Source organism: Schistocerca gregaria, chromosome 2 (genome assembly GCF_023897955.1).
Source record: "Schistocerca gregaria isolate iqSchGreg1 chromosome 2, iqSchGreg1.2, whole genome shotgun sequence".
Classification (NCBI taxonomy): Eukaryota; Metazoa; Arthropoda; class Insecta; order Orthoptera; family Acrididae; genus Schistocerca; species Schistocerca gregaria.
In genome coordinates this window covers 670944500-670963458 of record NC_064921.1, presented here as the reverse complement: position 1 = coordinate 670963458, position 18959 = coordinate 670944500, and the positions used below count along the sequence as shown (strand labels likewise).

Here is an 18959-nt window from a genome sequence, read left to right as displayed (position 1 = left end):
TCACCCATTTCGTCTTCATCTACATCCTCTTCCATTTCCATAATATTGTCCTCAAGTACATCACCCTTGTATAAACCTTCTATATACTCCTTCCACCTTTCTGCCTTCCCTTCTTTGCTTAGAACTGGGTTGCCATCTGAGCTCTTGATATTCATATACGTGGTTCTCTTCTCTCCAAAGGTCTCTTTAATTTTCCTGTAGGCAGTATCTATCTTACCCCTAGTGAGATAAGCCTCTACATCCTTACATTTATCCTCTAGCCATCCCTGTTTAGCCATTTTGCACTTCCTCTCGATCTCATTTTTGAGACGTTTGTATTCCTTTTTGCCTGCTTCATTTACTGCATTTTTATATTTTCTCCTTTCATCAATTAAATTCAATATTTCTTCTGTTACCCAAGGATTTCTAGCAGCCCTCGTCTTTTTACCTACTTTATCCTCTGCTGCCTTCACTACTTCATCCCTCAGAGCTACCCATTCTTCTTCTACTGTATTTCTTTCCCCTATTCCTGTCAATTGTTCCCTTATGCTCTCCCTGAAACTCTGTACAACCTCTGGTTCTTTCAGTTTATCCAGGTCCCATCTCCTTAATTTCCCACATTTTTGCAGTTTCTTCAGTTTTAATCTACAGGTCATAACCAATAGATTGTGGTCAGAGTCCACATCTGCCCCTGGAAATGTCTTACAATTTAAAACCTGGTTTCTAAATCTCTGTCTTACCATTATATAATCTATCTGATACATTTTAGTATCTCCAGGGTTCTTCCACGTATACAACCTTCTTTCATGATTCTTAAACCAAGTGTTACCTATGACTAAGTTGTGCTCTGTACAAAATTCTACTAGGCGGCTTCCTCTTTCATTTCTTAGCCCCAATCCATATTCACCTACTATGTTTCCTTCTCTCCCTTTTCCTACACTCGAATTCCAGTCACCCATTACTATTAAATTTTCGTCTCCCTTCACTATCTGAATAATTTCTTTTATTTCATCGTACATTTCTTCAATTTCTTCGTCATCTGCAGAGCTAGTTGGCATATAAACTTGTACTACTGTAGTAGGTGTGGGCTTCGTATCTATCTTGGCCACAATAACGCGTTCACTATGCTGTTTGTAGTAGCTTACCCGCATTCCTATTTTCCTATTCATTATTAAACCTACTCCTGCATTACCCCTATTTGATTTTGTGTTTATAACCCTGTAATCACCTGACCAGAAGTCTTGTTCCTCCTGCCACCGAACTTCACTAATTCCCACTATATCTAACTTTAACCTATCCATTTCCCTTTTTAAATTTTCTAACCTACCTGCCCGATTAAGGGATCTGACATTCCACGCTCCGATCCGTAGAATGCCAGTTTTCTTTCTCCTGATAACGACATCCTCCTGAGTAGTCCCCGCCCGGAGATCCGAATGGGGGACTATTTTACCTCCGGAATATTTTACCCAAGAGGATGCCATCATCATTTAATCATACAGTAAAGCTGCATGTCCTCGGGAAAAATTACGACTGTAGTTTCCCCTTGCTTTCAGCCGTTCGCAGTACCAGCACAGCAACGCCGTTTTGGTTAATGTTGCAAGGCCAGATCAGTCAATCATCCAGACTGTTGCCCTTCAACTACTGAAAAGGCTGCTGCCCCTCTTCAGGAACCACACGTTTGTCTGGCCTCTCAACAGATACCCCTCCGTTGTGGTTGCACCTACGGTACGGCCATCTGTATCGCTGAGGCACGCAAGCCTCCCCACCAACGGCAAGGTCCATGGTTCATGGGGGGGAACATTTTTCTGAGGGAAAATAAAAAATTCCAAAATGTTATTAAAAAAATGTAATACGTTAAAAGATACATATTGTAGGTGCCCTCTATGCCAAATATAATTCACTCAAAAAGGGTATAATTTTTTTCTGGTAAGCTTAATGTGGCCTAAACACACACAGAAGTCATCTTGCCCATATCAGTCACAGAAACAGAGTTACATGCACACGAAAGTACAAAAATTTGAAAAATTACCTGAAAAACATGGGTTTTCTAAGTGTGGTAGCACAAAAGGGACAAGTGGTATCCAAGCCAAATTTCAAACACTGCATAAGTAGACCATAATATAATATGTGGCAAAATTTCAACTTGTTATTTGCAAGTCCTTTGTGTACATAAAAGTTGACAGAGATGTATTTGGTTATGTTTCTTTTAACACGATTTAGCAAGTAATAGTGATGATGCAGACAGCTTGTTTCAGATAAAGCTGCAGCAATTGTTGGGAACCATTAGGCAACAGAAAGTTAAACAATGGTAGTTTTCAGGGGCAGAATGAGTCATTGTTAGGCAGGAACAACAAAGGAAACAAGCAACAATTACAGGTAACTCATGTTTTTAAGATTCTATTTCAGACGGGTCAGTACTGTTGTGGAAAGTCAGTATGGAGGCAGAAGAGTGTACTAGTGATGCTTTTGTTCAAACAAGTTGCAGTATTGGTAGAGCACAAGCATATGAATGTCATAAAACAAACTATGGAACAAAATGTGGCATTCGCTTTGTACTGTATGATCTGGATGAATCGGACCAAGATTTGTTGATATGGATATCCGGGATACACCCTGTGAGCACAAGAAGTACAGTTCCAGGAAACTGCTATGGCAGAAGAAAACTACAAGAAGTTCAAATGGAATTAAAACACAAAATAGCTGACACACTAATGGTGGAAGAGGAAGAACTATCTGCTCCAAAGGAACAGAAATCATGCCTGAAATGCTCTGATTTGGACAAAATTGTGCATGATTTGAAAGAAAAATGTGCCATATCCACACACCAGAAAAAAGTAGCTGTTCTTACCCTTGCACCTTCCAGCTGGTCAATTGACTACACTGCAAAGGAATTCAATGTTTCTACATATATGGTAAAGCAACCTAGGAAAATAAAAACAACCCAAGAAGTGCTTCCACAACTTCAGCAGGCTCAGGGTAAGCAATTGAGTTCAGAAAAAAGGAACCAGTGTCGGAGTTTTATGAAAATAATGACTACAGCCAAATAATGCCTGTAAAGAAAGACTATGTAACAGTGAAAATGGGAAATGTACGTGTACAAATTCAAAAACGATTGTTGCTATGCAACATATCAGAACTACATGTAGAATTCAATGAAAAGTATCCCAATACCAAAGTAGGTTTATCATCTTTTTTCAATCTTAGGCCAAAATGGGTTGTGCCTGTAAGTGCATGGGGCACACACAATGTTTGTGTATGTGAGACCCATCAAAATGCTAAGCTGATGTTTGCTGCTATAAAGAATTCTGGTCTGGATTACAAAGGTGCAATGAAGCTGAAGCTGCTAGTGTGTGTCATCAGTTCCTACCAATGCATGATACACAGGTGTGAAAAGTGTCCTGGTAAGGCAAATCTTGCAGAACACATGAATAACAAACTGTATGGTGAGCTCCTTATGGATGGCAATGAACTTGTTTCTTATAAACAATGGACACACATGGATCGCACAAGTCTTGAAAGAAAGCAAAGTACAGTGGAGGATTTTGTTTAAATGTGTTGTCAAAAAATGGACAAACTGACAACACACAGCTTCACAGCAACAGCACAATTGGCTTATCTCCAGTAAGGATAATTTGAAACAAGATGAAATTATAGTAATACTAGACTTTTCTGAAATTTATACATTTATAGTTAAAGATGCCATCCAAGGATATCATTGGGACAACCATCAACCAACTCTCCAGCCATTTGCGATTTACTATAGAGGTGAATCAGGTGATGTGTCTGTCATGAACCTGTGCGTTTTTAGTGACTGTTTAATTCATGATGCCATTGCAGTTCATGACCACATTCGCACTGTCATGGCATATGTGAAAAACAAGCTGCCTCACATACATTTTGCGAAATACTTCAGTGATGGGGCAGTTAGTCAGTACAAAAACTGTAAAAATCTCAAACATTTGTGCATGAATTACCATGATTTTCAGATTTATGCACAATGGAATTTTTTCGCAAGTCACGGTAAAAATGTATGTGATGGTATTTGTGCTACCATTAAGCGAATGGCACCATGAGCTAGTCTGCAACACCCTACAGAAGGTCAAACTAACACCTCTTCAATTATTTACCTGGGTACAGAAAAATAGCTCTGGCATACAATAATTCTATGTTTCGAAAGATGGGGTGAAATCAGTCGAATAGTTGCTAAAAAACAGACTAGAACACGTTAAAACTGTTGCAGGCACAAGGAGCCATCATCACTTCTCTCCAGTGAACTCTGACAATGTTCAGATGAGCAGACTGTCCAGTTATAACTATAGGTTCACGCACAACACATGTCTTCACAGTGTGTCTGACTCAGGATTCAGAAGCAAAAGCAGCAACATACAACCAGGTTGCTATGTTATTGCTGTTTATGATGACAAATGGCTCTTAGGGTGTGTTGCAGAGTGCTTTGGAGCAGAAGGTGATGTATTTGTGAACTTCATGGCACCAGCAAGATCATTTCATTGGCCATGTTTGGCAAGTAGGTGTTGGATTCCTTTTGAACATATTCGTATGACAGTTCCAGTTCCTATCACAGTCAGGAAGACAGTACAATTTGCCACTCAATGTACAGAGTACAGTAGCTAAAGTGTGGGAGAACTTCTGTTCGAAGCACAATCGACTAGTTTTTAGCAGTTAAGGTGTTAATCTGTCTATGTGTTGTTGCTTAGTGATTAAACAGTTGCGGGAGAGGATAAGAAGAGGCAGAACAGTTTACGATATGTTTTTACAAAATTGTGTTGTGGAACAATGGCCACATCAGTCACCAAATAAATCTGTCAACTTCCATTGTACGGTCTACTTATGCAGTGTGTGACATTTGGCTTGGATACCACTTGTCCCTTTTGTGTACCACACTTAGAAAACCCATGTTTTTCAGTTAATTTTTCAAGTTTTTGTATTTTCGTGTGCATGTAACTCAGTTTTTGTGACTGATATGGGCATGATGAGTTCTGTGTGTGTTTAGGTCACATTAAGCTTACCACAAAAAAAAAATTTATACCCTTTTTGAGTGAATTATATTGGGCATAGAGGGCACCTACAATATATACCTTTTAACGTATTACATTTTTTAAATCACATTTTGGAATTTTTTTATTTTCCCTCAGAAAAATGTTGTTGATGTTTTGATTCATAGAGTGTGTTCTCTAAATGAACGTTACTGGGTTGTAAAAATTTCGCTGGACTGTGTGGAATAGTTCCAAAGTTATTTAGACCTGAAGTTGGCTCTGAAGATAGATTGCCAAATGTGGGTTGCAATTTACGGGTCACACTACCTTCTTTCACAAGTCATAATTCTGGAACTAATTGGCAGGGGAAACTAATACTTTGTACACAGGTATTCCACACATGGTAGAATTAGTGTACTGAATTTCAGTCAAATCTGAGACTATGAGGTGGAGCCCCTGGTTGAACTGATATGGAATGACCCAATTGTGTTCTGTATCCATATACTTCTTCATGAGGTACCCGTGACAGCCAGAGAAATTTTTGGTCCAATTGCTCATTCTACCCTGTGATTTTCAGCAATATATTAGACTAATAGTATCTAACAGTGCCTGAAGTGCATTTGAATTTGGTAACAGTCATGGCCTACCTTTATTTGCAGCTGTTCTCTAGCAGTTACTGTATTTTTGGTGGAAATCATAAATGTTGTTGAGCACGTGGCTAACACTGAATTAATATTCTTAGCAGCATAGCAGATATAATTTTTGTGTGGGTCATTGTCATTCATATCATTAGTTGAATATGAATTATATGTGGTCAACTAGAGATGGGACACCAATCTTTTCCAGCAACCAATTTGTCAGAGCAGTTTGTGAAGGCTACATTTTAGGGATGCATCCAAGACCTCTTTATTTTCTCATCTTTTTTATGTAATGGGGTTGAATTAAATGTGATTTCTAATACATGAGAGCTGTAGATGTACACAAATTGAAGTACTGAACTAAAAGTTTTGCTTTTTAGACATGAGAAGTCATGTGAAGTGGCAGCTAAAAATAGCTGTAACAAGTGTATTCAAAGAAGTAAACTTTGTGGCATATGTCTCTGGTCTCTGGAATTGTTACGATAAAAAAAATAAAAAAATTCTTTAAAAAAGTGAAGGATTATGGGGTTTGAACACTCCATTGTACCATTAAGATTCACTGTGATTCTGTTTTTTGTCACTTCCATGTTACTGAAAGAAAAAATTAATCTGGAAAATATTGCATTGCCAAATTGTTGTTACAATTAAAAGAGAATGAGCAAAGTTCCCCATAAACAACAGTCAGGATGTTATAACCCCACCTCATTGAAGTTGTACAGCTAGTCCATTATACTTAATCTATACTTAATCCTCTGTTGTTATAAAAAAAGAGAGGGTATGAGGGAAGGAGATAAGGCCCACTGAGGACAGCGCACCTTTGTGATTATTTTTAAAATGCCCAAAGTGAACTGTTCAAATAGGTACTCACTCTCTCTCTCTCTCTCTCTCTCTCTCTCTCTCTCTCTCTCTCTCTCTTTCTAAAAAAGAATGGTAGAGTTGATGGTAAACACTAGTCACTGGTGAGAGTCCTTTAGTTGTTACATTGATTAGAACTTTATTATGTTGTCTTTCTTTCCAAGCAGAAGAATGTACTTTTTGGTGCTTATTTTCTAATATATACTTACGGATTTACAGCTACACAGATTCACACAGGAACGATTTGTCCAGCAGGAAAAGGTACACAAAACTACAAATTTAGGATCAGAAGAGTTGAATGAAATACTCTCACAGTTTGCGAAACCTAGATCGGGCAGAGGCTGGGAATTGCTGCGACCATATGACAATGATTTTATTACAAGGTTTGAACTACCTTTATTAAGCATTTTAGTGTGGAATTATCATAGAAGTTCTTTGCATTTTACTCTTCATTTAACTTTATATTTACTGCAGTATCGTACAACTTATTGGCTCAATTCTGTCAAATTAATATGTTTTAGTAAATGACAACAGAAACAAAGGTTGTGGAAATGAAAAGATGGAACTCTGGCAGCATCTCTGTTTAAACTTGTCAAGCTTCATACTAAATATAGTGTATTTTCCTTCATCTTAAGGTATCCAGATGTCTTACAAAGACAGCAGATGATGTGGGAAGCCAAACAAAAGCAGCTTCAGGAGAGCTTTTCATTGCCCTTTACTCCAGCAACAGGACGCACTCGCCGGCAGTCGACGAGAGATTCAGACTCTGATGGGAGGCCAGTTCTGTCATCACATTCTCGTCATCGACCATCAGGCGATTCTGATGCAGAAATTATGACTACTCCAAATAACCGACGAAAGTCGCACAAAGATTCTGACAGTGATAGTGGTGCAGAACGACCAAACCACAAAATTGCTCGTTCATTTGCAGGGGTTAAAGTGAAAGTAGAGCCTTTAGAATCGTGACCCATGTTTTGTTTTGACTGCTTTTGAGTTGAAGATTTATTTACTGTACTAAATATGTGATGTAAATGACAGAATAGCTGATGTGAATGTTGTGACAGTGATTATAATTATTTTGCTTAATTGAAGTTGTTCAAAAGGACATGTGATTTTTGTATTTGGAACAACCCATCCAGAGAGGTGAGAGGGAAGTGTGTAAGCAGAAAGTGCTGCTGTAGATGTGGTACTTCATCAAATATTGCAGCAAACTATTTGTGTGAGGCAGTTGAAAGTGATATATTTATGTCATTGTTATTGTTGTGTTCAGATTAGTGCTGTCATTTTGTGAAATATGTAATTTTTAATTTATTTTGTGGAACAATAATTTTTAAGTGAATTGATGTGCTGTTGACCATAATGGAAGCTCCTTAACTGTATGAGCTTCATATGTATTATACTTTCAGGTGTGGATGGCATAACCCATTTTGTTTGTAAAAAATAGTCCCTGCATGAATTTCAGATTTTTTTCCCTGCCATATGAGTGAATAATTTTGTGAGAAAATGGAGCTTTGTGCAAGACTATAGACATTGTAATATTTTCCCAGTGTACATAACAGTGTGTGTTGTGGTGTACAGCTTTGAAACAGTGCTTATGTTTCAATTCTATAAATGAAATTGGTGTACAGTTACCTGTATTAGTGACAGATATCATAACTTCTATTTCAAAATTACTCAGCAGCAAGATGTGACATAATTGGCAGCCCTACCCATCATAAATTTGTCAAAACATTCACACAATAAAAATATTGTTTCTCGGTCTTTGTCTTCTTTTGCAGTAAATGTATGTTTATTGGTTCTCAAATTTTTGAAATACATGTGAAGCACATACAGAAAGAAATTTATTGTGCCCCTCTCATTTCTCATTTTTGTTTACTGAAAAGGTGGTTTGTCTCCTTGCAGCTTTTACAAGCCTTTATACTTTGATGTTAATTTTCATTATTTATGTAATTATGTAACACTTGAAATTTTAAATGAGTTGATGTCAACAGTCTGAAATTGATAAAATTACACAGCAGAGGTCACATAAATTGTAGGAAGTATCCGTGTAGTTGACATAGTCATCTGACAGTGAACAGGATTTAGAAAATACGTGTGTGGTACTACAGGTCAGACTGTTCCAAGTCAAATGCCCGCCAGTGAACACAGGTAGGCAGGGGTGTGCAAACAGCTCATGCACAGTCAGTCAGGCACTATGCCATAGTGTAATGGATCCTACTGCACTAAGTGCATCCAGTCAGGGGTGACCAAGCAGTTCACGCATGTGCAGAATATGTGCAATAGCGCCTCCTGGCGAATAGCCCATGCCAGTTGCACCTTTTTTTTTTCTTTTCTTTTTCTTTTTCTTCTTCTTCTTCTTCTTCTTTCCCCCCTCGTATTAATGATCTGGCTTTTGTAAATACAGGGGGTTTCAAAAATGACCGGTATATTTGAAACGGCAATAAAAACTAAACGAGCAGCGATAGAAATACACCGTTTGTTGTAATGTGCTTGGGACAACAGTACATTTTCAGGCGGACAAACTTTCGAAATTACAGTAGTTACAATTGTCAACAACAGATGGCGCTGCGGTCTGGGAAACTCTATAGTACGATATTTTCCACATATCCACCATGCGTAGCAATAATATGGCGTAGTCTCTGAATGAAATTACCCGAAACCTTTGACAACATGTCTGGCAGAATGGCCTCACATGCAGATGAGATGTACTGCTTCAGCTGTCCAATTGTTTCTGGATTCTGGCGGTACACCTGGTCTTTCAAGTGTCCCCACAGAAAGAAGTCACAGGGGTTCATATCTGGCGAATAGGAAGGCCAATCCACGCAGCCTCCTGTATGTTTCGGATAGCCCAAAGCAATCACACGATCATCGAAATATTCATTCAGGAAATTAAAGACGTTGGCCGTGCAATGTGGCCGGGCACCATCTTGCATAAACCACGAGGTGTTCGCAGTGTTGTCTAAGGCAGTTTGTACCGCCACAAATTCACAAAGAATGTCCAAATAGCGTGATGCAGTAATCGTTTTGGATCTGAAAAATGGGCCAATGATTCCTTTGGAAGAAATGGCGGCCCAGACCAGTACTTTTTGAGCATGCAGGGACAATGGGACTGCAACATGGGGCTTTTCGGTTCCCCATATGCGCCAGTTCTGTTTATTGACGAAGCCATCCAGGTAAAAATAAGCTTTGTCAGTAAACCAAATGCTGCCCACATGCATATCGCCGTCATCAATCCTGTGCACTATATCGTTAGCAAATGTCTCTCGTGCAGCAATGGTAGCGGCGCTGAGGGGTTGCCGCGTTTGAATTTTGTATGGATAGATGTGTAAACTCTGGCGCATGAGACGATACGTGGACGTTGGCGTCATTTGGACCGCAGCTGCAACACGGTGAACGGAAACCCGAGGCCGCTGTTGGATCACCTGCTGCACTACCTTTCCAGCACGTTCATCCGTTACGTTCCCAGTCCGTTGAAATTTTTCAAACAGATCCTTTATTGTATCGCTTTTCGGTCCTTTGGTTACATTAAACCTCCATTGAAAACTTCGTCTTGTTGCAACAACACTGTGTTCTAGGCGGTGGAATTCCAACACCAGAAAAATCCTCTGTTCTAAGGAATAAACCATGTTGTCCACAGCACACTTGCACGTTGTGAACAGCACACGCTTACAGCAGAAAGACAACGTACAGAATGGCGCACCCACAGACTGCGTTGTCTTCTATATCTTTCACATCACTTGCAGCGCCATCTGTTGTTGAAAATTGTAACTACTGTAATTTCGAAAGTTTGTCCGCCTGAAAATGTACTGTTGTCCCAAGCATATTGCAACAAACGGTGTATTTCTATTGCTGCTCGTTTAGTTTTTATTGCCGTTTCAAATATATCGGTCATTTTTGAAACACCCTGTATGTAGTTCTATACAAAAGACTAGCAGTTACAGCAAGAGAATTTGAAAAGTAGAGACATGTTGGAATGAAGAACATTTAATTTCAAATTGATAAGTAATGTAAACAGTTACAAAAGACTGGAATTGTAAATAGTAATTGCATTTTTACTGTAAGTTCACTGCTAAATAGAAGCTGTATTTATGTGAAATGCTGATCTTAGATGTGCTGCAGTCGTGTCACATGATGATGTTTTGAAATGTGACTTGGAAAATTTGTAAAGTAGTTTCAGCTGCTATTAGTACAACAAAGTCAAAAGGATCTGTTTCAGGTATTTGCGTTCTACACAAAATCCATGAGAAAATATATACAACTACTACCGTAAATAATATCTTACCTCAGTATATTAGAAAATTCCCCTGCCTTTTGTTGCATGTTGTCTATGTCAGTTGAAAAAAATTAACTCCATTAACTTCTTTTTAAATCCTTATTACATTTCGCTGCATAGAATGAAACTACTACTACATGTGTAGGGTCAAAGAATATGCCTTAAAAGATGTTCCAAGCAATCTTCTCAATGATATTGCACAAGTATCCATAAATTATTAAAAAATCTCAAAAACATGCAATAACTCAGTGAAAATGTTAAAACAGTTGACAAGAAAGTCTGCTACTGTTACAACAGTTCACTGTCTGTAATTGCCTCCTGCCAATCAACACTACTGCAATCCAATTGTGTCACTGTACATGGCAGACAATTCCGGCAAGAGCCAGGAAATTGAAATAAGAGAACTTTGATGGTTGTGAATTAGCAAGAGACTATTATAGGATGGCTACATTAAAGCCGCCCAAAGAAGTGTGCTCTAAGCTTTGTGACAACATGTGAGGCCTGTCTCTAATTGACTGAAAGTGATAACTCGAACACTCACACCCTTAAGGATAAGAAAATCCTTATCCATGTGTTACAGGGCAGTTTTACTTTGTCTGCCCTCAAAAAATTATTAATTATTACATATGAGAATGTTGTGATGAAGCTATTTTGAACATTAGAATATTACTTTCAAGACTCTGTATGTCATATCCAAATTTCAGAGAATGTGGAAGTAACTAAGATGGATTACTAAAAAATTTGACAACATAGGATTTTTTTGAAAATTTGTGTTGCACAAAATTGGCTCATCTTGTATTAGCACACATGAGAATCTTTCTTTCGGTACTGATTGTAGTTGATAACATCTATGTCTTTTGATTATGGTTTACTTATTTTGACACTTAATGAATTTTACTGTGAAGATCATAAGCAGAGGCTGTACAAACATGTAACCATGTATGGGATTTCTGATTGTCTCTCTTCATGAACTAATAATATTGAAACAAATTGAAGCTGATGAAACTATGAACTATGTATCTGAAACAAAGGAAGTGACACAGTTCAGAAGTTATGACTGATATAGCATTGTTAACAATTTTGGAGGAAGAAGCCAGCCACACTGCTAGTGATTTTGATTCTGGAAGTTCAGCAGAGGTAACTAACAACTTTAACACCTCCTGCATATAAAATATTATTCCGATCTCCCCTCCCCTCCCCTCTCCTCCTTTTTACATAAGTTAGAAGCCAAATTGAATCTGTGACTAGGAACAATGCCATCCATTATTTGAGGAGAAGCATGTACTGGCCATTCACTACCTTGATGAAATTGTCATTCAGACAGCTATAATATGTAGTTATTATTGCATCAAGATACAGAGGAAAAGTTGTATGTTTCATTATGGGAAGCCACTACTCAGGATAAACTGCTGGTATTATAACTATTGTGACAATCAGAATATATTCAACTGAACTGAATCCAGAGCTTCTATATATTTTTTAAAAAAATAATTTACTTTATGTAGGTGTATTGCAAACAACATGGGCTTACATCATTTACTGTTACTATTACAAAAATTACATTCAGACCAGAGTTGTCTTGGTGTAAAAGTAGATCCAGTGAACATACTATGCACATTTAAGCATATTGTAAATAACTTAAGTTCATAATGTTTTGTGTGTTATCCAAATTGTGAATTTTCATTTGGTAAATACTGGAAATTGCATCTGCGCCGTTTTATGTGTGTAGAGAACAACATGCACAAACAATAAGCTGAATCGAAAAAAGAAAGCAAAAGGAACTCTAAAGAGAACTGACACTTGTACTAAGCTGTTATACCTAGAAAAATTTTTACTGCAAAAATAATTCTCTTATAATACCACTGTGTGTGATAGTGGACATGTTGATAGCAGTAGAAGTACCTACCAGAGCAAAAGGTGTAACATCTTTTAACTTAGCAATATACTGTGTCTGATTCTTCCTGAAAACTGTGCTTTGTGTTCAGCAATGAAAGTATGTCACAAAGGGAAGTTCTCAAGTCACTCCCACACATTCAACACATGCCAGTAGTCACATAGTATAATATGAAAATTCCCCCGTTACTCCAGTCACATACTGGTAAACCACCACCTCAATGAAACTTCCAGTGTGCAGACTGGGACCAGTTTAAAAAGGGATCTGTTGATGTTATTCAGTGCAGGCCCCAACCAATTATAGTAGATTTGTGGCTGCTTCTAATAAAAATAGAAGAGAGAAATGGCACAGGACCACAGCTGGACTGAATTACATGCATCTCAGTTGTCAAGCCTGGAATCTTGATACTCATCCACATATATCTGCTAAAAAGTACACCACAGATAAATACTTACGCCATTGCTGCTAGATTAATAAAACTGATACTGAATAAGAGAGAAAAATGCATTGTGAAGGAACAACTATTTGCAAAGATATCTCATTTCCAACATCAGTTGACTGATACAGAACAACTTTACTGAGGCCTGAGCATGCTGAAGACTAATAAAACTATCAGTGCTAGATTTGATGAAGCATATTCAGAGATCCTTAAACCTGTAGGCACCTAAAGGAAACAATGCATTCTAGAATTCCTTAATGAAATCTTGCAAACTGGGAAACTACCTAAAACGTTTAAGAAACTCAAGTAATCATACTTTTGGAACCAGGAATGTGCAGGTACATACATAATTTAACTACACATGGAGCAGTACTGCATGGTTGTTTTGCCCCAGCTGCCGCATATTGGAGGCAAGGGCTTCAGCATTTTGGGAAAAGTATATCTTTGCTCCACATAGAGTGTATTAGTTCTAGTGGACAACTGTAATTTGATATTGGTGAGAAATGCATGCTCAATGATCTGGTACTATCCATTGTACTTTGTGAACAGTCACCTGGATGGGTGGCATAAATACAGAACTCATAAGAAATGAAGTGTTTTTACTCAAACTCCACCTCCTTCACCTATGAAACACCTGCTGGCTTACAATGAGGATCCCCGATATACGGTTAACAGCCACTTTCTCACCTATATTTCAGAAATGGAAAGAAATAGACCCACAAACTATTGAAGTAAAAGAATATTACATTCAAGTTATAAACTATACACTATTGTATTAAATAACACACTAAAGCCAATACTGGAGTCACTCTTGCAAGAAGAAGAGAATGGTTTTTGGGTAGGGAGACCTTTTACTGGTAATGTATTTACTATGAAACAGTTAATAAAGAAAAGAAAGGAATACAATTTACCCCCAAATACAGCATTTGTATATTTAGAGAACGCCTTTGACAAGATAGACAGGCACAAGTTATGGAATATAATAACTAAATGAGGCAACACGTAATAAGCTGATTAAAAAGTTTATATAATGGCACCTGCAACAGACTCAATTTACCCAATTAGAGTGGTGGAAATATACACATTAATCAGGGAGTAAGTAAGGCAAGGGTGTGTATTATCACCCAAGCTTTTGGACATTTATATGGGCAATATCCTGCACAAGTTGCATAGGTGGAAGTAACAGACGCCACCTGGAATTATGTTAGGAATGACCACTTTAAATGTGGTGATGACTTGCTGATTATGCAAAACTCTGAAGATAATCTTCAAAGAGCTATTTATTTACTACATAACATTTGTAAAGAATATAATTTAAAAATTTCTACCTCCAAACCAGTAACCATGTCATTCCAGGGAAAACAACCAATAGGAGCATAGATTATTTTGTACAACAAAAGGTACAGGTTCGACGTTTTAACATTTTAGGCTGTGATATCTTGGATCATTACAATAGAGATATAAAAAAATAATAAATTAGGAAGATATCAGGCAATGTATGGAGCTATTCAAAGAACATTGAGAATAGCATGGACTGAAACACAGCTGAAGCTATACAAGATGACAACAGTGCTGGTTGTTTATACAGAAATGGAACATGGATACTAAGATGGAAGGACCACAGCCATATATTAGCCACAGAAATGAAATTCATTAGGACGCTACTGGAAGGAATGCGCTTGGACAAAATAAGTAACCAGGATAAATGGGCTCAGTTTCAAATATTTGGAATGCAGAACAAAATTTTCAAATATAGAAGCAAGTGGGAAGTGCATGTAGAAAGGATCAGCAATACCAGGATTCCAAAAATGGCACTGTCATACAGACCTATTGGCTGAAGAAACACAGGAAGAATGAGGCAAAGGTGGATTGAGGTCAGAACACATCAAAGGGCCTAATCTCTGAAAGGATTATGATCATGACAATGATTTTTGTTTTCCCTTCAGTATATATGCATGGTCAAGAACAGCTACTATGAAATGCAAAATTGTATAGGATTGCTTTCTTATTCTTTGTAACTTTCTACTATTTTAAGGCTGCAGTGAGACTGTCTTTTTCTGATGGGACATCATCTGCCCACACTCAGTCTGAAATAGGAAGAGTTCTTTGTTCCAAAAAGTCCTTAAGTTTTATTCAGCTACCACTTATAGCCGAAACTGATCATCTACAAAGTGACTCAGCGCCTTCCTATCACTCAGCACACTTGACAGCTGAGTGTAGCACACTAGTTTGAGACTGAACTTCCATGAGTTGCCACATATGGGCCATTAATTCCAGCACCAAATTGACAATGACAACCTTTGGCATTCCAAACTCAGGTAGCCAATGCATTACAATTGCTTATTGTTTCACGTTGGTGATCTTTGCTAACATGAAGTGCTAAATCTTTAGTGTGCAATGCCATATGGCTGTTTACTACAGAGAGTTAAGTGGAGACACCTCTGCATGAAGTCTGGCTGCAGGGAACCTGTGAAGCATTAATAATGCCAGTAAAAGATGATTAGAATTCAGCTATTTATTCAGTATGTCACAATTCGTCGTCCTCCAGCAACCTTGACTGTTGCTACTTCAGCTGCGTGTTGGATTGTTAACTGATGTCTGTCAAGTTAGCTCAGTATTTTTGTGCGCAGTAGGTGATGTCAGTGACTCTGGTAGCGCAGCTGCTACCAGTGAGCAGGGAATTGCCTGCCCATTGCGAACTGGTTCTTTTGCCGGTTGCAGAGTGTACTCAGTCCCACTCTGAATTCTACTGTGACCTTGGTGACCCACCAACAATGTACCTGGTGTCAGTAGTTGTTTGGTCAGTTGATCTCCTCCATGCATCTGAAGGCACCTGAGTGTTGAACAGGAATGTAGACCCTAACAGACCTCATTGCTGGCTTCGACATTGAAGTTATGTACTGGCAGCATTCTGTGAGGTATCGAAAGACACCCTCAGTTTCATCTGTAGATGGTAGGTGGCAAGCAGTGTGAAGTTCACCAGGTGAAGGCCATCATCTTGATTACATCTTCAGTTAGTTCATAGATGGTGTTGGAGCATCTAGCATGTAGTTTCTATACAGCATCGTAATCAGGGAATTGAGTGTTATTGCTGTGATGCCATTGATTCCAACAATCAGCTCGTGACAAGAGCTGGAGTATTTAAGGGGGCTAGCATGAGGTTATGACACAGAGCTCGGTCTGCAACGACCGAATGTGTCGTCCTTATTGTGCTACATTCACTTAACAGGCTGTTAAGTGTTGTGTTGGTCCCTCGCTATTTGGTCTTATGAAATAGATACAGTTTCTTGCAACGTGCCTTATGAGCTAATGAATATGCTTGTCTCATTTCCTTTTGTTTTCCATCCTCGTTTGTGCTGAATGCTTATTTCTTACTCAACAGACAGTGTCGTTGACCTGACCCACTTGTGTCGTAGTGGCTTGGTTCCTGCTTCTGCTTCTGCCTCTGGCATGACTTGAATTTGCATGAGGCAATGTGAGTGAGTTTCAATTTTTTTTTCTAATTTCTACCCCTTACTACTCTGTGCCATAACAATACATTAAATGCTAGTCGAACAATGGAAAGTCCAGGTTGGAATATCAACACAAGAGTGTTAGTGGAAAAATGCCATACTGAGATAAATGTCCTCAAAGTTTTGAAATTGTAGGAGTCATTTAATACAACACTAAATCACTGAGAGACAGATTTATTATCAAGAATATGCAAAAGTCTAATGTTCTGGCATAACATCCAGTCATATTTAATGAAACAAATTTAAATATTGACATTTGTAGAAACTCAACTAATGCTGTTATTGCATAGAATATATACTGTTCAGCCTCTTTGTTTTACAAATGTTCTAGCTCTAATTTTTTAGGGTTACTGCACAATCTTCAGTCCTCAAATTCTGATTCAACATCTGACGTGTTATTTGGGGCATAATTAATCACACATTACGTGTTTAGGACACAAGTAAGCTACTCAGCACTTTGTGGTTTCAGAAATGTATATAATGATAATACATCTCCTTTTTTTAGCAAGATTTACTCCTGGTTTAGATTCATTTCTTAAATTAAGGTCAGTGAAACTTAGAAAATAGGAACAATTGAAAATAGTAAATGGTCAATATACAGGAGTAGATGTATGTGATCGTAATACCAGATCCATTGGAGAATGCTAAATTTGTAACCGTTGGCATGTGTTGTCTTAAAAAAATATTGGAACAAGAGCCTTTGACCAGTCTTTTATCAGGGAAGAAGCATTAATGACATTGAATGGTTTGGCGTACATTCTACATTCTTCCATCATTGTCACAACTCAGTAGGAACTTCTATATTTTCAACCCTCTTTAACAGCATAACGTATTTTCCAAAATTTTGGTCACATTGGTTGTAGGAGTGACCCCTAACAGGGAAGATACATTCAGTTTCAATCTTAATCTGTTTGGCCAGCCATGATGAAAACATAACAACAGTGATATTTTTGTTCTGTCCACCACACGAATCGGAAAAAGCACCATTTCCTCACACATCTTGCTAGCTTTATCGTAACACATGACTACTTTTAATTTGTAGGGAAGGTATATAAGCAAATCCACACCACAGCCATGGGCACCAGGCATGGCACCGTCCTATGCCAATCTTTTTATGGGTCATCTACAGGACACCTTCCTAGGCTCCAAAAACACCAAACCTCTAGCCTGGTTCAGGTTCATTGATGATATCTTCATGATCTGGACTTGGGGCCAAGTCACCCTATCTTTGTTCCATCACAACCTTAAAACCTTCTCTCCCACCCACTTCACTTGGTCTTCCTCAACCCAGTGTGCCACCTTCCTAGATGTTGACCTTTCTGGTGGCTCCGTATGCACCTCTGTACAGGTTAAACCCACCAACAGTACCAGCATTTTGACAGCTGTTATCCCTTTCACACCAAAAAATCCCTCCCACGTAGCTTGGCTACCTGGGCATAGCATATCTGCAGCAACAAAAGCTCCCTTACTCAGTATTCTGATTGTTTCACCAAGGCCATCACAGACAGGCACTACCCCCCAGACTTAGTTGGCAAACAGATTCCTTGTACCATTTCCACTCACACCCCCAATACTCCCACCAATCCCAAGAACCATTCACAAAGGAATGTCACCCATTACTGCCACAGACTGGAACAACTGAACCACATCCTTTGCTAGGGCTTTGATTACCTATCATCATGCTCTGAAATGAGGGACATCCTACCTGAGGTACTTCCCACCCCTCCCAAAGTGGTGTTCTGACATCCACTCAACCTCTAAAACATCCTAGTCCATCCCTATACCACTCCCAATCCAAACCCCTTGCCAGATGGCTCATACCTGTGTGGAAAACCTTGGTGTAAAATCTGCCTAATCCACCTGCCCAGCAGTTCCTATTCCAGTCCAGCCACAGGTTTATCCTGCACTATCAGGGGAGCTGCCATGTCAGTTACCAGCTCTGCTGCAATCATTGCACAGCTTTTTATATTGGTATGACTACCAACCAGCTGTCTGTCAGGAGGAATGGCCACCACCAGATTATGGCCAAGAGCAAAGGAGACCACCCTGTGGCACAACTTGCAGCTGAACATAACACACTTGATTTAAATGGCTGCTTCACTATCTGAACCATTTGGATCCTCCCTCCACCACCAGCTTTTCTGAACTGCGCAGATGTGAGTTATCTTTATAACATACTCTCTGCTTTTGTAATGATCCTAGCGTCAACCTACAGCAACATATTGTCTCCATACCCTCCACCCAACAGTTTCCAACTCCTCTGTCCTATCACCTCCTCTCCATTCATTACCCACCTTGTTTATTTGCAACCCTCTGCCAATGCATCCACCCATCTTTTCCTGCTTCTCTCCATTTTTCCTCCTTTTCCCCTCTCC

General features: G+C 38.7%; 1 protein-coding gene across 1 annotated transcript in view; it reads left to right on the top strand.

Annotated features, from left to right (window-relative positions):
• LOC126334716 (DNA-directed RNA polymerase III subunit RPC5-like) overlaps positions 1 to 8294 on the top strand; it is a 112762-nt gene extending 104468 nt beyond the window's left edge. The window contains exons 8-9 of the mRNA XM_049997230.1: positions 6686 to 6849; positions 7102 to 8294. Of these exons, the coding sequence (XP_049853187.1) occupies positions 6686 to 6849; positions 7102 to 7432 (495 nt within the window). The 3' untranslated portion in view covers positions 7433 to 8294. The remainder of the gene's footprint in view (positions 1 to 6685; positions 6850 to 7101) is intronic.
• Positions 8295 to 18959: the final 10665 nt, after the last annotated feature.